This window comes from Felis catus, chromosome X (genome assembly GCF_018350175.1).
Source record: "Felis catus isolate Fca126 chromosome X, F.catus_Fca126_mat1.0, whole genome shotgun sequence".
In the NCBI taxonomy this organism is placed as follows: Eukaryota; Metazoa; Chordata; class Mammalia; order Carnivora; family Felidae; genus Felis; species Felis catus.
Window position 1 is genome coordinate 20,928,599 of NC_058386.1, and position 23,902 is coordinate 20,952,500.

General features: G+C 39.6%; 1 protein-coding gene across 3 annotated transcripts in view; it reads left to right on the forward strand.

The window, feature by feature from the left end:
• The window catches only part of POLA1 (DNA polymerase alpha 1, catalytic subunit), a 302,724-nt gene that overhangs the window by 177,757 nt on the left and 101,065 nt on the right, over positions 1 to 23,902 (forward strand). For all 3 annotated transcript variants that reach the window (XM_006943631.5, XM_019823691.2, XM_045051163.1), the window contains exon 35: positions 17,731 to 17,847. In XM_006943631.5, the coding sequence (XP_006943693.1) occupies positions 17,731 to 17,847 (117 nt within the window). The remainder of the gene's footprint in view (positions 1 to 17,730; positions 17,848 to 23,902) is intronic.

Sequence of the window (23,902 nt, forward strand, 5' to 3'; positions counted from 1 at the left end):
TTGTTTATTGGCCTCCTGCAAGGAAAGTAGTTTTGGACTCTCACAGGCAGCCTAGCCTGAGGGAAACTAGAGTGTTGAGCTATCCAAATGAATGTTGATACCACAGAATTTCATTCTGTCAGTTGAAAATGGAACAGACTGATTTCTTTGGCTCCTTAAGTGCATTAGACCCTACTCTAGGCCATAGGGGTTCAAAGCTGAGTGATAGCTCAGCCCAGCCCGGAGAGCTGAGGGACTGGCCTGTGCTTGCCATTCTCTTTCCCTTTCTTCTTCCTCTTCTCTTCTTTCCTCCACCCTTAAAATCTACTTAATCTTATATATTAACACGTTTGAGCCTTCGGCACCTAAAGTCATGCTCATTCTCTTGCACTCCTTATCTTGCACATAAGAATATTCATTCCCTGAGAGGTGGAATTGAAACTACATTTTAAATACAGGTCCAGCATGTTGTTTGCCTTTAGTAAGTGTTCAGCTTAATTATTTGGTTATTAAAGTATTTAAAGAAAGTGATTCATACAAACATGTGAAAAATACAACCCTGTTGGGCGGTTTTCACTTTAAAAGTCACTTTAAGTCCTATTTTGATAACAATCCTGCTATCGGCAGCCAGGGTAGAAGCTGGACTAGATGAAGGACGAATCCTTTCTGCTTAGGGAATCCACTTGCCAAACATAGGAATAGCTCTATCGCTACTCTAGATTCCTGTAGCCATGTACCTTTATGACCATGAACATTCTAGTGATACTGCACATGTAGCAGTGGAATAGAGTCTCTCTTACTTCGCGTTGGTATGGAAAATCCCTCTGGTATTCCACCGCCATCTGTACAGGAGGCTTGTGTGTGTTTGCTAACGTATGTCAAGTGCGGGGCCGGTTAGCACAGTAGCTTAGCCCTTCTCTCATCTCCACAGAGTTCATAAAATCCAGCCTGTTACAAGAAGCTTTCCTTCTTCAATAATAGTTCTAAGTCCAGTATGGAAATATCAGTCTCCCTGTTGGCTTTTAATATACAAGGCCTTCTGTGCATGTTCCCGGGAGAGTTGATTAGAGACTTCTTTGTAAATTAATGTCCCACTCCAGCCCATTTTCTGCTTTCCTTGAGGAACACTCAGTGACTGTACTTGTGCAGCAAAGTCAAATTATTTAGTTTTATTGTATGCAACATCAGATGAGCTAAAGAGAATCTTTTCCCAGAAACATCTCTTAACCCCCAGAGTGGAATCACAAGTAGGGTGGTGGGCTAGCGCCTGGACAGGCATGCCTGCGATCATCTCAGCATCTGTGCAAGGCACCTCAGGCTTGCTGCAGATGAGTGAGACATGAAAATAGATTTTGGGGCTAGTTAGAAGATTCAGAGCTAGCTCGAGAGAGCCGGGGAGCTGAATACAAAGTTTTCTTTGAACCTGTTTCAGTACACATGAAAACATCTGCTAAGATGGGTGATATTTTCTTCAGGGATTCTTTCCCTATTTAGAAATTGTAGGCCCTGGTAAAACTTATTAAAATATTTTGTAATCTAAGTATTCAGAAGGGCATAGAGTATTTTGGGCTTTGGGAAAGGTAGCATAACAGGCAGATGTCAGCATTAGCAGCTGATAATACATATGTCTTTTGCCTTCTGTCATTCTGGTACTCTACCTCAGTGTGACCTGTATGTGTTTGCAGCTTTATAGAATGTGCGTCATGATTTATACTTATTAAACTTTATTTGTATAAATACATGCCCACTTAGCCATACTTTGGATGACTTGCTAAAACACAGACTCCTGGGCACCACCACCCCTGGAGTGTCTGGTTCTAGGTCTCGGGGGTGGGGGCAAGAATTGGCATCTCTTAACATGTTCCCAGGTGATGCTGATGCTGCTGGTCTGGGGACCACGCTTTGAGAACCACTCTCCTAGACATTCACCAATGTATACCACTCCACCAAGAAAGCAGTTGAGTGAAAAGAGTAATAACATGATTAATAATGTTAGAGTAATGAGATTTAGTTAAGAGGAAATGTTTTCAGTGATGGGAACATGTGTATATCTTTTAAGAGGACCAATTCTCCAAATACAAAAGGAACCATTTTAGTATTTATTCAGCCATTTAATACCCTTAAATTAAATTCAGCCCCAAAGTTGATTTTAGGCATTCTGAGCCATAGATCTGTACTGATTCTATTTTTTTCACCTGTAGCGATTTTAATCGCTACCCCCTCATAGTGATTTTAATACAATTACTTTTTTTCCACTTGTAGAGATCCTTTGGTGGTTTAGTTCTTATATCTACAGGCCTATATTCTTGGGAAATCTGATGCTAGAGGTAGCCCAGTGAAAATGTTGGTAAATACCAGGTTTTGACAGTAGTAGCTATTGTAATTAGACAAGACAAGTAATACATAAAAATTGGAAGAGGAAGAGGGAAATGATCATTATTTACAGATCCCTGTAAACCCAGAAATCTCAGTGAGATCAACCAAAAAACTCCCACAGATAAAAAGAATTTAATAAGGTCACTAGTTACAAAATTAATATTAAAAAATCAGTAGTTTTGATCTACACTAACATCCACCAGTTAGAAAATATAACAAAAGAAATAAATACCATATCTATATAAATAAACGTTTAAAATGTTAACTGAAGGACTTACTAGAAGACTTGGTAAATGGAAAAGTATGTTATATTCTAGGCTGGGACTGTTCTCCTCTAAGTTTATCCACAAATTTAAAGCTTCCTTAGTTTTTAAACAAGTCACAGGAAAGTTCCTACAAATAAGATGACTTACTGCCAGTTATTAAAGTTTTGGGGAGTGCTTTCCTGATTTTGATGGAGCCAATATAGGAAGTTCAGTATATAAAGAGTTGCCCTGAGTATTTTATAAAGGGGCGGTTCGTATCAGTAGGGAATAGTCATCTGGGGACAAAAATACAGTTGAATTTCTTGCTCCTTATACTAAGATAAATTCTAAATGGGTCAAAAACTTAGAAATTGAAACTAACATGAACAGACATTTATCCAAAGAAGACTTCAGATGACGCACAGACACATAAGAAGATGTTTATCATCACTCACCATCAGGAAAATGCAAATAAAAACCACAAGGAGATAGAACCTCACCTGTCATAATGGCTAAAATCAATTAACACAAGAAACAACAGGTGTTGGCAAAGATGTGGAGGAAAGGCACTCTTGGTGGGAATGCAAACTGGTGCAGCCAATGTGGAAAACAGTATGGAGGTTCCTCAAAAAGTTAAAAGTAGAACCACACTATGATCCAGCAATCAGAGCCCTAGGTATTTACCCAAAGAATACAAGAACACTAATTCAAAGGGATACATGCACCTCCATTTTTATAGCATCCTTGTTTACGATAGCCAAGATATGGAAGCAGCCCAAGTGTGTCTATTGATTGATGAATGGATAAAGAGGATGTGGTATATATACAATAGAATATTATTCACCATGAAAAAGAATGAAATCTTGCCATTTGCGATAACATGGTTGGAGCTAGAGAGTATAATTGAAGTGAAATAAGTCAAAGAAAGACAAAATGCCATATGATTTCACTCATATGTGGCATTTAAGAAACAAAAACAAGCAAAGAGGAAAAAGGAGAGAGACACAAGCTGAAAAACAGGCTCTTCATTATAAAGAACAAAGTGATGGTTACCAGAGGGGAGAGGGTGGAGTGATGGGGATTCAGGAGTGTACTTGTGATGAATACTGGGTGATATATGGAAGTGGTGAATCACTGTGTTGTACACCTAAAACTAATATAACACTACGTTAACCAATTGGAATTAAAATGAAAACATAAAAAAAAAATGAAACTGTAGGGGTGCCTGGCTGGTTCAGTCAGTGGAGTGTGTGGCTTTTGATCTCAGGGTTGTGAGTTCGAGCTCCACGTAAAATCTTTAAAAAAAAAAAAAAATGAAAATGTAAAAGTGATGTTTTTAATGATCTTAGAGTTGGGAAGACTTTTTGAAACAACATAGTTTGGAATTCAAGAAGAGAAAATATCGATACATTTGACTACAAATTAATAAAAATTTCTGCAGGGCAAAAATTATACACGTACACACACAGATAACCTACTGTAAAGCCAAAAGAGAAATGATGAACTGGGGAAAATGTTTGCAACCCATGTAACAAAGGCCTAACTAATTTCCCTTACATATAAAGTGCTCTTGCAAATCAATGAGAAGACCAACAGCCTAGTATAAAAATAGGTAAAGCAGAGGAACAGGCAGCTCATAGAAAAAGAAATGTAAATGACTTATACACACAAGTAAAGATACCCAAGCTTACTCTTAAGTACAGAAGCCCAAATGAATACCATTTTTCACCTATCAGAATGACAAAGATCCAAAAATTAAATAGTAGGTCATATAGGTAAGGGTGTGAGGAAAGGAATACTGGCATACACTGTTGATGGGCGTGAAAACTGGTATGGCCTCTTCTGACCACAATTTGGCAATGCCTATCAATATTTGACATGAATGTGCCATTTGACTCATCAGTTCCAATTTGGGTATGTCTCCTTATAGATGTACAGTTACTTGCGGGTATTGTCAAAGGTCACGTACAAAGATATTCTTTGCAGTGTTACTGGTAATAGTGAAAGACTGAAAACAACCTAATTGTTGATCAGAAGAGGATTCATTGAGTTATTACGATCATACAGAATTCTGCACAGCTAATTAAAAGAACCTTGTAGGTCTATATGTACTTACAAAGTGTAATTTCCTGCACTTTTAAGTGAAACAAGTTTAAGAAGAGTATATATTATAAATTTCGACTTGTGTTTTTAAAAAGAAGGGGAGAGGGGCTGGCTCAGTACAGCATGGGATTCTTGATCTCGGGGTCGTGAGTTCAAGCCCCGGGTTGGATGTAGAGATTGCTTAATAGAAATTACTTAATAAATTTTTAAAAAGCGGAGAGAGTTCATGATATAACAAAAAAAAGTTTACTTAACCCATTATATCCAAAATATTGTTTTAATATATAATGAATGTTAAAAATATTTTATATTGCCTTTTTCAACTGTCTTTGGAATTTGCTTTATCTTTTACACTGGCACCACATCTCAATTTGGACTAGCCACATATCCAAGTATTCAGGAAGCACATATAGCTCCTGAGTCCTGTGTTAAGCAGAATAGGTGTAGAGAGTAAAGGGTACTGGGCTAGAATCTCAGAGACCCAGGTGGCCCTACAGCCAATTGCTGTGACAGTGTGCAAGGAATTCACTTTTTCCTGGGCCTCATTTTCTCCGATAGAGTATGAAGGATCAGACTAGAGCTCTAAAGTCCCTTCCAACTTTGATACTTAGAGTTCAAATATATTATTTGATAGTATTTACCAAAGTCAAAAATGTAGTTGTGTTTTCTTTCATAGACCCTGTTTTCAGCACTCCTGAAATTCTGTTACTTTTTTTTTTTTTTTAATTTTTTTTTTCAACGTTTATTTACTTTTGGGACAGAGAGAGACAGAGCATGAACGGGGGAGGGGCAGAGAGAGAGGGAGACACAGAATCGGAAACAGGCTCCAGGCTCTGAGCCATCAGCCCAGAGCCTGACGCGGGGCTCGAACTCACGGACCGTGAGATCGTGATCTGGCTGAAGTCGGACGCTTAACCGATTGCGCCACCCAGGCGCCCCAAAATTCTGTTACTTTTGTAGGGACTCTTGTTATTGCTAGAGTAAGATTTCTTGTTTATTGGTTTCTTTAAAAGGAGAACGTTAACTCCGCTGCCTGTGTGATGTCAACCAAGTAGAGTTGGTCAGGTCTTTCAGTAGAATCAAGTCAGGTTTGAGGCTTTGCTAATTCAGATGGTGTATGGAAAACTTGGAAAGAGTAGAAGAGAAAGTCATATCAACAGAGTCTAAAGAAAGAATAAATATTGAAGGAGAAAAGTTGAGAGACAAGTTTTTAAGGTACAGTTCTGTGTATAAAATTCATTCTTCAGAAGATAACAGCCAGTAGTTGTCTTTGAACAAGAGAGAAGGAGAATAATATGGACATTGGATCTCAGCCATGACTACACATTAGAATCGCTTTTTAAATTCCCGATGCCCATTCTGTACCTGAGAATGGTGGTTTTCAAAGCATGGTCCCCAGACTGCCAGCGGCAGTATCACCTGGGAGCTTGTTAGACACTCAAATTCTTGGGCCTTATCCGGAGACCTGCTGAATTGGAAACCCTGGGGTGGTGCCCAGCAGCCTGTGTTGTAATGCTCCCCTGGTAAATCCAATATGCAGTCAGAGCTGAGAATTGTAGAGCTAGAAGGTTTCCAGGGCAGCGGTAGCAGGTGGCTTTCATGTGGAGTGCCAGCTTTCATTCTGCATCGGCCATGGGCATGGACTTAGAGATGCCGTGCAATTTGCCTGCATTGCGGGGTTTGGGCACTTTATTGGCATTATAGGGACTTGGATGGATTATAGGATGGTGCGTTTCACAAATAGAAGTCAAGTGTCTTATCCAGTCGGGGAAAAAAAAAAAGAAGAGACAGAGACAGAGAGAAAAGGGAATAAAAAAAGAAAAGGAAAAAAAAAACAAAAACGAACCGAAGCCACAAAAGGTTGGGGAGGGAAGGGAACAATATACTGGGTAAAATGTTTCATGTGAAGAAATTCCAGCTAGATTACAAAATATTTCATTTATATATAAGGGTTTCTTAAAGAAGTTCAAGTGTCATGGGGATTTTAGGCCCACTTTATGATCTATCATCAGTTCTGTTTGATCAAAAAGTACCGAAGGCTTGTTCAACCCTTTATCATTTGGCATTAAAGGATATATTTCCTCTTAACATTTAGACTTTTGATAGGAATGCGCTTAATACAGGTATGGTAAATTCAGAATGAACTAAACCAGAAAATAAAATATATTTTCCAAATGTAAAGAAGTTGTCACTGACTGAGAAGGAGTTAATGTGTCACATTCTTTTGATTTCCACTCCTCGGGAGAAATCACAGCATCTGTAATTTTGGAGGCATATTCTGAAGAATGTTACATCGTGATTTCTCCAGGCTGAATCTTAGAGGTCTGCCTGGGAATTTTCAGCCCTGACAAAATAAGAATGGACCCATTAGAGGATCAGGTTCATTTGATTTTTCAAAAGTTAGGGGAAATATGCAGATCACTTCAGAGAGTCCTTCCGCTCTGCCTTGTCGTGAGGCAGATGAAGGAAGGCAGGCTGGGCTGTGTTGCGGGAGCATTTGGAGCTTCTTATTCTTTGAGATCTCGGCAGTGTAAAACTTCCACAAGCCCTTTCTGTGTGTTTTTTTTTTCTCTTCCCAAAATATTCCATTTTACATGGGAAAGTCAATTTTGATAATTTCGAAAAGCTAGGCATTACAACAGAATTTGTTCCTCGTAGGAAAAAACAAAAAACAAAAAAAACGCTCCTTTGCCATGCAGTAGAACCTGCCAGTCGTACCTGGGTAAAAACAATTGTGATAGAACTTTTCCAGTCATCACATTTATTACGGAAAAGATTAACATACTATTTGTGAGACCATGTTTATCTACTAAAAATATGATTTTGATTTTTGTATTAATTTCGTAGTGCTCAGTTTGTATTTTTAGCTTGTTTCATGAATTGGGCTCTGCGTATAAAGTGGTTTTCAGCACACTGGTAATACTGTTGAGTATCTTCCTCAAATAGCAAGCATGCATTTCAACAGCTTTTTGGACAGAACCACAGTTAATACTTTATTTACAGGAAAAAATGTACGGTTTTTAAAATTGTTAGTTTCTCATCTTCTGTTTTTGGCATTTACATTTTGAAACTTCATCTCGGCATGTAGACTTACCTTGTACTGCCAAAAGGAAAGAAGTGGCTTTTCTGCAACGCTAAATAGTTTTGACTTTATTGTCTGCCTCAAAACAGCAGCTGATACCAGAAAAATGCCGTCTCATCATTGGGCCTGGGGTGTCCAAAAGAGGCAGGAACCAAATGACTGTAGCTCCCTGTCTGCCCTGGCCCTCTCCTCTTTTCTCTCCGTTTTCAGTGCCGTGAAGAGCAGGAGAACAATATTCTGCAATTAAGGATTCCATTAAGTTGAAGAAAAGAGCAAATGGGGGATGTTTGTTCTCCAAGCTGAAAAAATTTGTCTGGGTTGGGGGGAGAGGGGTAGTGGTATAGAGAGAGGTGGGTGGAGAGACGAAGTCAGGGCTGTTTGTTGAATATACTGTTAAGGACTGTTACCATCCTAATTAATCAAGTTAGAAATTACAGCTGTAGTCGGTTTCCCCCCAATTCTTGTTATCAATTTTCTTCTCTTTTGAGACAAAGCAAATATAAATTTTGTGTTCATTTGTCATTCGTTCTTTGACTTCAGCATCTCTGAAAATAACAATGTAGCACAAAAGCCCAGTATTTACCTAGTTGTAATGTGGGTTGCCATGGTGTTTTGCAAATTATTGCAATTATGTTCACCATGCGAGTCGCCCTTGGTAACTGGCGAAAAAACTGATAATCCTGTTTTGAACAAAAGGTCAAATTGCTGAATAGAAAGTCTTGATTAACTAAAAGATGTACAAAGTGGAATTATTTCCTACCATTCAGAAATAGTTCTTGATCGGGTTTGGGGGAGGGGGTGAGTAAGTACATCTGATTACTGAAGTACAAAGCATTGAAAGGATGTTGTCTTGAGCCTTTCATGTAGTCTTAATGGTGGCTTTTTTGTCAAATTTACCCATTTGCGGCATTGAAAGAGGCAGCTGCATTTAAGCTGGAGAGACGGTGCTTTTTCAAGGGTTCAGTGCAAGGAAAGTTCTCAGCAGTATCTGCAGTTTACTAGTAGCCCCTGGTCTATTAAAACTGATGTGCCGCATTTGAGCCCATTGCTCTCGGTACTTGTGAACCCCTCTGGCTGATGATCTAATAAAGTGCTCTTACTGGACAATCTCTGATCAGCTACTTAGAAAGGAGCTGGGGGAGGGGCGGGAGGGACCCCCTCACAGGCAGTCAGACTTGGTGTAGGCCAGACGAGACTTAAGCGAGTGGCCAAACTGAAAGGTTTGTCCTGATGATAATCTGTGCTAAGCTGTGATCACAGTTTTTCTTCTGGAGGGAAATCTTAATTTTATTCATAGTTGACTAAAAAATGAAGATTAGAAATGTCTTTTTGAAGTTCAAAAATCAATCTTTGTGGATCTGTTTCTTAAATTATGGGCATCTAGAAAATGTACGGTCTTACATTTAGGGAAAACCAAAAGTTTCCCAGGTTACAGCCAAAGGTCAAATGGATTTTATCTCTTCTGGATCTGCCAGAGCATCTGGGGGGAGTGAATTTCGAAGGCAGGGGGTCTCTTCTTTTTTTAATGGCCACCTGAAAAATCAGTTCTCAAAACTTTTGAGAGTGTGTGAAAGTGGCATGAAAGGAAAGCAAACCTTAACAAGTTTGTGGGTTTACATTCTACATCACCTAGCAACCCCCTGGCTCGGCCAGATCTCTTGTCTACCCTTAGTTCTGTTTACAGACTATTCAAACGGCCCTTCGAAACCATGAAAGATATTCAGTTTCATTAGTACCATTCTCAAGGAGAAAATAATTAAAGTTAAATGAACAAACATTGCCTGGTGATGGTTTGAACTCCATTCTGATTTTCAGATGCCCTTTGAGGCTCTTGCATAGATAGTTCAGTTTTAACATTTGTTGTTCAGTACCCAGAGGCATATCACATTAAACCATACCAATAAATTACTAGACTGCTAACAAACAAACAATAAAAATTACTTTTCGCTAGACTTCAGCAAAGAAAAACTCTGCTGATAATAAGGTTCTAGGCATGCCCACCTGTTTGAATTTTTTTTAATTTGATTCCTATCCTAGATATCGTATGTACATTGAATAAAGGCAGCAGAGGGGGTGTGGGGAACAAAGCACCTCTGTTTAAAACGGATTTATAACCTACCTTCAGAGATCTAACATCATAACAAAAAGTATTCCGATGATAATCCATGGAAGGCTGTGTGCATTTTAGTGAGTGGCTTAGTTTCGTAAATGATTCTACTACTACTAATCCATGCCCTGCCACTTTCTACTTGGGAACTGCTTATGTGCTTAAATTGACCTCTTTTTAAAATTTCTGAATTAGTAAAAAAAAAAAACAAAAAAACCAAAACATTTTTTTTCAATGAAAAAAAAAACACATTTTTTTCATGTGCTTTTTTTTTTTTTTTTTTAATTCTCATAAGCACGTTCCCTGAGAATTCATCTTGGTAACAGCCAAGCACATGAGACAGTTCAAAATATTTTTCACATGTATTAGTGATTTGATTATATTGAATGCTCTTGGCAAAACTTCTCTTCCTTCATTAATAACAGCTTTCTAATTATAAACGCAGTATGTGCTTGCTGTAGAAAATTCAGAAACTACAGAAACAGAAGAAAAACTACAGACAACCTACGATGACATTTTTGGGTAGTTCCTTCCAGTCTTTTTTTTTTTTTTTTTTTTTCTGTGTACATACTGGTGAAACTAAGGCTTGAATTGCTTTTGAGGTTTTATTTGTTAGTGTGTGTTCATAGCAAAGGTGATTTTTTGTCATTATTGAAGACTTGAGAGGCAGGGGTGGACGTGCAAGTAATGAGCAATGTTTCTTAGAGGTTCCTTCACTATAATATTAATATAAGCAACAGAGTAGCCATTGTACTGTCTCATTCCACTCGATTCTCTCTCTCTCTCTTCCTTTTCCTTATTGAAATGTCTGTATTCCTTAACTGACACATCCATCTATAACCATTCATGGTGGAAAGTCGGACATTCGTGGCAGTTGGAATATTACATCCCCAAGTCACTTGTAGCTTCACATAGGGAGGGGAAAAAAAGTCTTATGGAAAGATTTCTAATACAATAGAGATTAATGGAACGTGGAGAGGAAAATGCTTTCAGTTTCTCATATACAGTGAAAGCAGGGCAGCCTGGAAATGTTGTATTCTTACTATTTGTATTTTGTTAGATCTCTAACATCCACAGTACATGGCTGGGTCGCATGAGCTCTTTGTGCTTTGTTGACAGTTGACAGACAAAGCAGAATTATTCCTGAAGCAAGGTACTGTGTACTTAGTTGTGACCTATTATAGCCTACGAATGTAGCTTGCTTTTGAGTTGGATGAATAGGGAGAGTATTTTAGAGAATAGGCTTGAATATACTAAGAGAGGTTTTAGCTGCCCACACAGAAAGATACATGTCTTCCATTGAACTCCCCCCCCCCCATGTAATTTTCCTTATAAAATCATTTTAAGTATATTTTCCCTGGTTGCTTGCATGGAGACAATTTTAACTGTTCTAGTATTGTCCTACAGTGGTAAAATAAAATTGCTGGTAATTGTTGGCTTTCTCTGCTCACAGTATAGTGGGAGAAGATGGCTTGCATGGGGCTCTTTAATGTACCTCAGGGACATCTTCTGATGCTCAACCTCTGATTGCAAATTAAAATAACAAGGCTGTGGTATTGGATTTGATGTGAGGCAAAGCAGAGCAACTTGCTAATTTATCATGTAATATACAATTGCTGAGGTTGGAATTTGTGCACTTGTAGTGCTATTCTGTGTGTTTAAATGAGGACCACTGTTTGCATCTAACCTATCATAACAGTTTGGGAGTGCTCCATTATCCTTTCAGCAAACTGATGGCAGAGTCTGGTCTTCACACAAATGATAAGATCAATAAGTTTCAAATAACTTGGATGAAATGACATGTGACTGTTCATTTAAAGAGATATCTTACTTTAAAAATCAATTTTGGTAATATTTAAAAGTTTTCCATTGACAAGGCACTTTCCACTTCTGTTTTGTTTGATAATTTTGTTAAAAATATTTTTGTATTAACTTCAGTGAATAGTTTATATATGTATTTTTCCTGATTTTCTCTTTCATCTCCTACCATGGCACCTCTCTGAGACTTAATAATCACTCTTTGACAGGCCAGCATGCTGCAGTGTAGAAGATTTAACTTTAAAAGCAAAATTATGTTCCTGTTAAAACTTCCCCTGGAGATCTTAGGAAAATTTTCTCCCAGTTTTGGGTGCAAATGTGGGTCAGAAAGCAATTTGTTTTTTGATATTTCTGGAAATCCCAAATCACAACATGTCATTCTTGAAAAGCAGCTGTGGGCCCATACTGTGCACTGTCTGTAAGACCCATTTTATACTGGGGATAATTCTGTGACAGAAAAAAGTGACTGCAAGGGAGCCCCAGAACATTTATAAATGGTTTTGGGTGAAAAGCGGATCTGGTTCTCAAAGTGTGTAGAGTTTGGGTAAAGGAGCAGTTAATGGCTGTTACAGAAAAATAGTAATGATATGATGAACTGTGGAAGAGCACGTTTCCTGGCTGCTGTTCCTGCACTCCTGGAGAGCCATGACAATTTCAACTAAATCATACGTCAGTGCAGTACTGGGGGGTGTTGTGTCTTGAAAATCTCTGAATCCTGAAATAAAGCAGAGACGCTTTCCTCTTCCCTCACCATCCATTCTGCCATCTACAACTTCAAATCTAGTACAGTTTTGCCAGGAAAGACCTGGAAAGTTCACTTGCATTGACTGCACAGTTCTGTTATTTTGCGATCACATTGAAAAGCACCTCCACCTAATCTAACCAGTTATCCATCATCGTTGCTCTCTATTTTTGGTAACACCAGGTGGAAACCGACCAGAATCTTCCCTGCTTGGAATAATGTGTCTTCACCAGTGCATTGCCCCCTGTAGCCCAGCACTAATGTTCCCCAGTAGTGGAGGCGTGTGGAGGGTAATAATGATAGCTTACATTTAATGAACATTGTTGTGAGCTCTGAACAACTCTAATAGAGTAAATATTATTGCCTTGTGTTTTGTAGATGAGGAAACGGAGGCTCAGAGGAAAGTTCAGTGACTTATGTAAAATTACCCCATAATAACTGGGTGGGGAGAAGCTGTGTTCAAGTGCACTTTTTCATAATTTCATTTCTGTATTCTTCATTGAGTGTGAACCTTTGCCCAAAGGGGAGGACACTACCAGATCCACAGTGGGTCATCCCCTGGGCCTGAGTTTCCAGTTAGGGAAGTAAAATAAGATTGTTCAGGGACAGTACAGAGCATTGTATGCTCAGTGGCACCAGGATAGAGGAGAAGTTTCTGGATGGTGGGGAAGTTTCACAGAAGAGTGGAAGTAATGCTCAAGGAATGGCCATTTTAGGCAGAGATTCTATAGCTTAAGCCAAGGCAAGGAGTTGGTAGTAGGCAAAATGTGGTGGGGGCGGTGAGTAAACCAATTCAGTGGGGCGAAGGGTTTGGGTAAGGGAATGTGAGAAAGGGAGATGGGATGAGCCTGGAAGAACTTGAAAGCCAGACCAAAGCATACCTTCTCTATGGAAGGCTTACCACTGGAGGGGAGGGAGTGGAGGGCCCTTGGGAAGCTATGCTGGGCAAGTCTTTACACTGGATGTGGGAGAGAGTGGAGTTGGGGAAACCAGGTAGGAGGCTATTAGAGTAGATCGACCTTGAGTTCTGGGCTTTGGCGGAGTTGACGACAATGGGATTGCAAGGCCAGTTGGACAGATTTGGTGACTCATTGGAAGCGGGAGGAGAAGGACCCACCATATATTTGATTCAAAGGTATGAGAACAGTGCATTTTTCTTTCTCCTGGGAATTTTAAGCCCTTATTATTTTCTATACGTTTGCTCCTGTGTATTATTTTATTGCTTCTGTTCATTCATTTATTCAGACTTTTTTTTTTTTTTTTGAGCGCCTCCTCTGTGCTACCTATACAGGTCTGGATGATTTCTCTGTGTGCATCCTTCTAAAAATACAAATGTACACAAGTGAATAAGTTTGTGTTTAAGGTGCAGCTACCAGGAACGCCTCAGTTACAAGTGGAAATCGATCCCTTTTTAGCATGTGCAGACAGAAACCATTTTAGTTGAGACCTCAGAAATATAATTTAGCAATCAGAACCAATCAGCATTTGACACAGTTTCGTACACAATGATTTCAAGGAATTAGTGATGCTGAAACTAAAGTAACAGGTGACAGATCTTTGCGTATTTTGGTAGAGGTTTATTTTGCTGTTGGACACGCTGGCTTCACCTCTTTTGAACCCCCTACTTATAAATGTGGTTAAAGTAGGCATCTGAAAACTTAATGACCTTATTCGTGTTGGTTGTGACAGTTTGGCATTTACATGTGGCATTGCATAATAAAATGACATATTTTGTTGGCAGGCTTCCTTAGGGTGGTTCTGGGGATTTTCATAAAAACCAGCCCTTTTTATAGGTTGCACTTACAAAGGAGTATACTTCGTTAAATTTTTTGGCCGTTGACTTGGCAATGTAACTTTGGGCTGTAAGTTTTTTCCCATCATGGGAAATGAAAATAAGCTCAGTTTTATGTTTGTGAGCGATGCTTCAAAGTGAATTTATTCAATGCTAGTTACTTGCATTTGCTTTGTTTTTTATCACCCATTAAGGGCATAATTCAATATGAAATCTTGCAACTAAGACTGGCCCCATCATAGAATATTTGCAAAGGCTCGGCCTCCTTAATTTTAACAACACAGATGTTTCTTTCAAGGTAGATACAGCGTAGTCCATTAATATTTGCTGGGGGAACAAAGGGTTAACCAAAATGTACTTGACAAAGTCAAATGGAAGCAAAGCATGTATTGAATATGATTAAGGTCTATTTCCCCCACAGAAGAGTTTTGTTTAAAATAAACCATGACCAGAAGCTTAATTATCAAAATAAAACAAGAAGAATCAAGAGTTACAGGCTCCTAATATTGTTTTGCAGCCCTAGTTCCCTTCACACAGTTATCAGCATGTGTAATTTCCATGCATAATAGCACTAGTTATTGTTGTCATTTGTAAAGGGAGATTAACAGATAGTAAGTACAAACAAACCCAAATAAGTACTGAATAGAGAGGTGACAAAGAAGAAAAGACCTCTTTAATGTTAATTATAACTGGTAGGAAGTCTAGACAAATTATATTATCTGTTTTCTATATGATTTGGAAGGACATTTAGTTAGTAACTGTGTCAGAGATAGAGTTTGGTGTTTGCTTTAGAAACAGGTGAGGTGACAATTTAGCATCTCCCTGGTTGGCAGCTTTCTAGTGAGTCATGAAGTTCTAGCAAATTGATGGAATCAAGTTTCTAAAACATCTGACGAGCACTTGAGCTTTTTGAATGGTATCTTTTAAAAATTGAAGAGTAATTTTAACTTCCAGGTTTTATGCCAATAATTAGTAACTTATTGTCTCAAAACATGATCGTTGTTTCCTGTCTGCTTGCTTTTCTAAAATTGTGTTCACAACTGTGGTTGGCATTATTAGCTGGTACCTATTCCAAAGCGTGTAAAGCCTCAGACAGCAACTATAATGTAGCAAAGCCAAACGAACGATAAAGGACTAGTCGAGTCTTGCATTTTTCATACGTGGTCTGCTTGAATTCTACTGTTTCCTTTATTAATGTGCCTAAACAGGTACTTTGGGAAACAGCTGGTCTCGCCGTTAGCATTTATAGGCTTCATTTAGAATTTAATACCTGCTGCTGTCGGCACCACTTACCTCCTTCTGTGTCCCCCACGCCCAGGACAAGCTAAACAAACCAAAGTGTCTGCTTTCCTTAATTCTGAGGGGCCATCGATTGTGAACTACACTCTTGACTTCACAGTGTTTTTAAAGGAAACGTAAATATGTCACTCAATGTACATGTCATTTGTCAATGCACCTGAGTTTCAGAAATATTAAAATGTGGCCTCAAATCCAGAAAGTATAGCTATAGGCCCTAGTTTAGGCCCTAAGATTTAGAACAAATAGTTGCCTGTGACTCAGAAGCATGGTAGTAGTTTGTCTCAGATAGGTAGGATCCACACGACTCCATCCCTTTTCCGTGTTGTTGGGCATTTATGGTTGGTACCGTACAACTTAGTTCTTAAAGCCAAACCATACTGAGTTGCTTTTCATCTTTGTGTGTGTGAACCTCACTTTCTTATTTAGGTTGTCATTTCCTGAAACTCTCTACCTGGTGCTTCGTTGGCTACTCCCTATACTATTTAATGTAATTTTGGACACATATTAGAGGTTTTATAAGGACTCCTTGAGATCCTCTGTCTGAAGAGTTTAAATATTAAAATAGTTTGGCGTATTGATTGAAGATAGGAATGAAGTTCCTTATGAATGTATTGACTAGATGAATTTTATCATCTTCAAAGGTAGTACATTTTCTTTCACTCAAAATATTCTAGAGTATACTTTCTTTGGCTGTAAAACCCATAACTGGAACTGAACTGATTTTGGGTGCTCTCTCTTGAGTCTGGTTGTAGTTTCTTCCAAGAAGAACCTATTCTCAGGAATGAGGTCACACGGCACAACAATGAGTGGGGACATCCTGCAGGTTTGGACTAAAGCCACGTGGCACTGTTAAGTGGCAGGTGAAGGTCCCCGATGTAATTAAGCAACATTTGTGTGTATACTGCTCTTATCTAGGGGGGGAAAGACCATTGCTGATTCTAGAAATGGGGAACGGGGTTAAACATGTCATTGATTGTTTTCTTCATCACATCACTCATAGCTCTCTGGCCTTCATTCTTTTCCACATGTTGTTCCTTCTGCCTCAGTGGCCTTTCCTGCTTTCTCCACCTACCAAACTTCTACTCACTCTTCAAGACCATCTCAAAAGTTGTGCCTCTCCAAATACTCCAAGGTGCAAAGACAGTCAGGTCCCAATTTGCCGCTGCCTCGGTGGGAACACCATGCCACAAGGGAATGCGCCTGTTCACCTTTATACCGCAGCCCTTCAGCCTGCTTTGCTTAGCCTTCCTATGCCCAACACACTGAGCACTAAAGCCACAGATCCTGGGGCCCTTCCTAAGAGCACCTGAACTTTGCTCCTCCCCCTTGTGCGGTTTTGTCTCCCTCATTCAACAGATATGTTTTCTAGCGATCACGATACTACTTTAAGATACCAGGCGTGTTGTTGCCACACTTCTAGGAAAAAATTCGAACAAGGGCAGCAGGAGAGGGTAACTGAAGAAGGAAATTGAGAAGAAAGTCTAAAGCCCAGTGCAATGGGCAATGACTAATTCAGACCCCTGGGAAAGAGTGTTCAGTTGAGATTGTCCTTGAAAACATTGCAGCCAGTTTTATGCCTCCAGAGAATGTGTGTAGAAGAATCTGCTTTAATTTTAAATAATTGCTTACTTTAAGTGTTTCTTTGATGCCAGGTACAGCTCTCAGCATGCTAAGTGTATTACATCATGACAACTTGTAAAGGAGGTCTAGGTACTGTTGTTGGACCTACTTTACGGAAAAGGAAGCTGAACACAGCATTTAAGCCAGTAGCCAGTGGTCAGTCCGCTGTTGGGAAAGTCATTCATTTCTACATGGTATACTCTTTCCTTTGGTAACAGTCTTTACTAGTGCCCAAAAGGCCCATCAGTTTGCATTCTGTGTGTCATCCTGTAAGCTTTTACTGGGAGGCTTTGCTGTAAGCATGCGTCGGGGGTAGATATTAAGAAGAAGGGAAGAATATTTCCCGGGATTTTTTTTTTTTGTTTTTTAAACTTGACGCATTTCCTAACTGTTAAGGTTGGGGCATAGGTCTAAGCCACATGCCAGGGAAGAAAGGTAGGGAACTATTTCAGAACCTCTAAGGAAGGTTTGAGCGAAAGGAATCTGTCTTGATGACGAAGGAGGTTTTTACATGCATTTGTTTGACGGTGGTGATAAGACTCCAGTGTTCTCTTTTCCGCTCTCCAGGGCTGGTTGATGTGTGAGGAGCCAGCGTGTCGAAATCGAACTCGGCGCCTTCCCCTTCAGTTCTCCCGAAATGGGCCTCTTTGCCAAGTCTGCATGAAAGCTACGCTTCGGCCAGAGGTAACAGTCACGTGATGCTAAAGAGCTGTGTAGACAGACGGGTTGGGGGTCTGTGTTCGCCTGCTCTGGGAGGGCACATGTGTGCTATTTGCTCTCTGAAGACACCCTACTACCACACGCATGTATTTTTAAAAATTCCGACTTCAAAGAGATAAATGCTTGATTTTTTTCACCTCATGAACAAGACTATATTTATATCTAAAAGAGAAACTGACTAGTTCTCATAGGAATCACTCCGATTTCCTTGGTTGCCACTTCATAATTACACAGAAGAAACTGCTTTTGCAGAAACCGTCGTTCTCTTTGGATTAGGTCTGAACCCCTTTTGTAATGGCCACAAAACCTCCCACACCTGCACCCTTCAGGGTTCATTGCATTTGTGTGGGATTCCGTTGTGTTTTTTTTTTTTTTTTTTTTAATTTTTTTTCAACGTTTATTTATTTTTGGGACAGAGAGAGACAGAGCATGAACGGGGGAGGGGCAGAGAGAGAGGGAGACACAGAATCGGAAACAGGCTCCAGGCTCCGAGCCATCAGCCCAGAGCCCGACACGGGGCTCGAACTCCCGGACCGTGAGATCGTGACCTGGCTGAAGTCGGACGCTTAACCGACTGCGCCACCCAGGCGCCCCGGGATTCTGTTGTTTTTAAGGGACAGAGTAGATGAGCAGCTCTCCAGCTCTTTCTCTACCTCAGTACGTACACCTGAGGGAGGAGGTCGGCTATCATTTGTGATTCCCAAGTAAGGAGCACATAGTCTGGAAACAGCTCGTAATGAAGATGCTTTCCTTCTGTTGCCCCCTTGGAGCATCAGCAATCCAAGTGGCATTTCACAAACTGTAGGGAAAGGAATATTTGAAGGTCTTCCTTGCAGAGAGGGTTTCGTGATCAGGTACATCTAGCAAACTCTGGGCTAGCCAGAGTTAAACAAGCTTATTGCAGATTGTCTGAGAACCTGTAATGTGATAATGTGCAGTCAACCTCACCAATACAGGACTGTAATGTGCCTCACTTTCCAAATTTGGCCTGAGGATTTGTAAGGATTTTGGTGAGAAGAAAGTGGGAATAGGGAACCTGTTACTACTACTTCTTTTTTTTTTTTTTTTTTAACACAGAAGCAGAATTCTGTAATCAAGTCTTAACTTCAGATCTTTTCACTGAAAAGAGTTGATACAAAGGGTAGTTTTAGGAAAATATTTTAAAGTTCTCATGGCTTTTAATTTTAAGGTAACAGATCACTTCACAAAATTTGGCGAGAAGTCAGTAACTACAAATGGCTACTACCATTGTATGCCGCTTTGTTCTTTTGCATTGCCGTTAATGTTTTTTTTTTTTACATGCTTTCAGTCATGATGAAAATAGGATTTTGTATCATGTTTATCTTTTGTCAAGCCTCTGTCTGTGTTGCTGCATCATTTTCAGTACCAAAACCAAATTCAACCATTTCTCCTGTTGGGCATTTTAGGCTACCTTCACTCTCTTTATTAGGAAATTGTGATAACTCTTTTCCTGCTTACGTTATTTTTGTTGTTATTTGAAATGTTTTTTGAGGACAAATTCTTACCGACAGTGTATATCAAAGCACCTAAATACAATATGGTCATGATTCATTTTGCCACACTGCTTTCCTAATGGGTTATCCCAATTTAAATGGTAGCCAGTACTTGATGAGTGTACCAATTTCACCACTACCTTTGTAGCATTTGGGTGTTGTCATTATTTTTAATTTGGTAAGTATAACTGTTCCTTGCCTTATTTTGTATATCTTTGATAATTAGCAAAATAGAATATAATTTTTTAACAAAACTCTGGGACACATAGTGAGAATTAGCTGTTGTGCTAAGTCAGTCTCGTCCCACCCAGCACTTGGATTAGCAGCTGCAGGAAGAGAAAAAAAGTATATATGTAGTGTGACTCATCACTCCACTTGTAGACTCCAGAGGAATCGCCTTGCTTCGTGAACCATTGTTGCCTTTGAGACCTTTTAAACAGCTAGCTCGTCAAGTCAAGTTCAATGAAAATTGAATTACTTCTTAGAAAGTCAGCTGATTTTATGATTCCATTCTTGGTGAGAGAAAGTAAAAGGAGAACGGATAGCTAGTAGATTGGTAACCTTCCAGTTAACGATGATGTTATTGATAGTTAGGTTATCGTTTCTCATGTAGTATCTTTCTTAAAAATGAATGAGCCAACACAGGCATTTTGAAGTACTTTTTTTCCCCCTTCATATCCTTGACCTTAAAGTGGTAACATTTTAGGCAGGCATTTACCAAGGTTATCAGCTACTCTTGCCAGGGAGGACCTTTCATGGCATAGGGTCATATTGCATGGGTCATATTCCTGCTCAGAACATGACCCTTTGGGATACCTGGAAGTTCAGCACATCCTGGTTGGTGATACCCTCTGTAGCTGCTCCTCACAGGGACGGACCTTGACAGTGGGCCTGAGCCCGAGTCCGCTCTTAGGCATTCCATTTAGAGTTGCTAGTGATGAGTTGAGCATTTCTTAATTCTCTTTATGAGGTTCCTGGGCTTTCCTAGTAAAAGGAAAAAGCTGTATCTTTCCAGAGACCGTTCCAAAGAAGCTCCAAAATCAGTGGTAGAATGGACAGGATCACTGTACTTACTCTAGGGTTTTCTAAAGTGGCCATTTTGCAGGATTATGCTTATCTGATCCTTTAGTTCTAGGGTGCTGTGTCTCAATCATACATTACTTTCATTTAATAATTATTTATTGAGGGGTACCTGGGTGGTTCAGTTGGTTAAGCATCCAGCTCTTGATTTCAGCTCAGGTGATGATCTCACGGTTCATGAGTTCGAGTCCTACATCAGGCTCTGTGCTGGCAGCACAGAGCTTGCTTGGGATCCTCTGTCTCCATCTCTCTCTGCCCCTCCCCTGCTCACTTGCATACTCTCTGTCTCTCTCTCTCTCTCTCTGTCTCTGTCTCTCTCTCTCTCTCTCTCTCTCTCTCTCTCTCTCACTCACTCAAAAATAAACACTTAAAAAATAACCATTTATTGAATACCTGTTACATCCTACGCACTCTGCTTAGGGCTAGGGACAGAACAATTAACAGGACATTTCCTTATTTATAAAGCTAGTTTCACATTATGTAGATTATATAAAATTGATATCTGTGGTCAAAAATAGGCATTTGTAAATATCTGGACAGAAGCACCAGAGTTTTGTGATGTTGGACTAGGTAGGGGCTTTAAATAAGTTGTTCAGCTTTGATGGGAAAGCCAGTCTAGTCCCTACATAATAAATCTACTGTCATTTGGTCCTGGGTTGCATTTGGCTTGAGTACTTTACAGGATTGACTTGGTATGAAACCTGGCTCTTCTTCTGACTCCTATTACCAGGGGGACTCGAACTCACGAACCGCAAGATCATGACCTGAACCAAAGTCAGTAGCCCAACTGACTGAGCTATCCAGGTGCCCTGTTCTCAGGGTTTTGGATGTATCTCTCTTCTCAGATAACTTTAGGGAAAAAAAAAAAAAAATCACTGAAGTTTTTTTTTTTTTACGTTGATAAGAATTTAACAGTATCCAAATTGCTGATTATTAAAAATACATTCTCGGGGCTCCTGCGTGGCTCAGTCAGTTGAGTGTCCAACTTTGTCTAAGGTCATGGTCTCACAGTTTCTGAGTGTGATCCCCACATCGGGCTCATTACTATTAGTCTGTCAGTGCAGAGCCCATTTCAGATCCTCTGTCCCCCTCTCTCTGCCCCTCCCCTGCTTGTGCTCTCCCAAAAATAAATAAATATTTTAAAAAATTTAAAAATATATTCTCTGAGTATTCTCTGTTACATAGAAAGTCCACATAAATACAGGACTGAAAACCTCATATATACAAAAGTTCCTAAGTCAAAAGAACCCTCTTTCACACTGGAGGTAGAGACAAGACTTTGCCAAGTTCGAGAGTAAATATTTTAATATGTTTTTATTTCAAGGACATGGTTTTGACTTCTTAAGACGGCCAAATCTGTCTGGCTGTGAGACGAACCCACAGGGAATTCTGTATCATGTAATTCACCAAAACCAGAGGTTTAGTTTGTTTTGTTTGGTTTGCAGTATAGAGCTAAGATTTCAAACTAAATTAAACTTTTACTCACAAACATTTCTCTTCCTGATGTGGAGATGAGAAAGCATCTAAATGTGATTTCCTAGGCCGTGACAGAAATCACTGGGAAAGGTGCACAACCCCTGGTGTAAGGCATTGGTGGTAGATCCCTCTATTCAGTTGTTTACCAACTAAACTTCTTGAAGGCCACTTACAAGGAAAGCAGTAGAATAACTTCTGGTTCTACTTCAAGATATCTTTAGTGTTTCTCATGTTATCCTCAGTTGTAAAATTGTGAAGATCTTTTATAATGGAAAGTGTATACCACACAGGGCTCTGGCCTTCAAAGGAGAAGAAGGGTAATAATGAACTTGCAGCCATTGTGTGTTACAGTTTCAAAATGGCTGAGATTGAACAAATTGTTGATTTGATAAGTAGATTAGGGACAGTGAGAATGTTGCCAGGCTACCTGAAACAGTGTCTTATTTCTGCATAAAAAGAAAGCATGAAAATAACTGTGGTCTCTTAGGGCAGTACTTATGAGTTCTGCAGGAAGAGAACCTTACAGCTCTGATAAAAAAAAGTCTTAAACATCTATACCTAGTCCTCGGTTACGCTCTAGGAGAACATGGATTTTTACCATGAAGAGTCTTTGGACTTGTCCGTTGTGATTTTGATCTACATGTTTGCTGATGCAGAGTTCACTAAATTCTACATACAGCTTCTCTTACCATGAAGCAGATGCTAGCCTTCTTTTTCAATATATTTTTTCATCAAGGTGAAATTCACATAACAATTAACCATTTTAAAGTGAATAATGCATTGGCATTTAGTACACTCATAAATGTTGTAAGACCACCATTTCTATCTAGTTCCAAAATGTTTTCATCACCCTAAAAGAAAACCCTGTACCATGTAAGCAGTTTACCCCATTCCTTCCCTTCTTCCAGTCTCTCGGAACCACTAATCTGCTTTACGTCTCTATAGATCTACCTATTCTGGATATTTCATATACATGGAGTCATATAATATGTGACCTTCGGTGTCTAGCTTCTTTCACCTAGCATGTTTCCGAGGTTCACCTGTGTTGTAACCTGTGTCAGTACTTCATTCTTTTTTATGGCCAAATAATAGTCTGTTAAATAGATATACCACTGTGTGTTTATCTATTCATCTATCCGTGCACATTTGGGTTGCTTTTTTAACATACTTTCAAGTTTATTTTATTTTCATTTGCTAGATAGATCTTACGTTTGGCCTAAATTTGTGTTCTGTGGCTCTGTTGGTCCTAGTTCAGCCGAGTGGTACTGTGTAAGGCTACGCTGGTCCTTTCCTCTCTTCCTGTGTTTGATAAGCACTTGCCCAGCACCAGCTCTACCTGCTTTGAGAACTTTTTAGATATTTGAAGGTAGCTCTCTTCCTGAGCCTTCTCCTCGGCCCAGTTTTCCTAGGTCTTCAACCATTTCTCTAGTGCTCTGCTTTCACAATAATTACCCTAGTCTAGAGTTTGTATCCCAGCCCTTCAATTGCTGTCACTAGCACTAGTATGGAGCACAATAAACCTGCTGCTACTGACTTTTCTAGGTAGTAAATATCTATGAAGTCAATTTAAGGTTGCCTTGACTCTCTTGGCATCCATATTCAGTGTCCATTCCTTTTCATCATTCCCTATACTAAACACGTAATTTTTTTTTTTTTTTTTGTACACGCAATTGCCAAGCCGTGCTTTCCCGGGTTTTCCAAGTGGTTTATTTAGACCTGTGTGTACGACTCCATTAGTAGTGTATTAGTTTCCTAGGGCCACTGTAGTAAAGTACCTCAAAGTAGGTGGCTTAAAACAAGAGAAATTTATTGTTTCAGAGCTCTGGAAGCTAACTAGAAGTCGGAAATCCAAGTGTCAGCTGGGCTTTCCCCCCCTGAAATCGGTAGGGAAGAATCATCCCTTGCCTCCTCTAGCTTCTAGGAATCCTTGGTGTTCGTTGGTCTGGGCC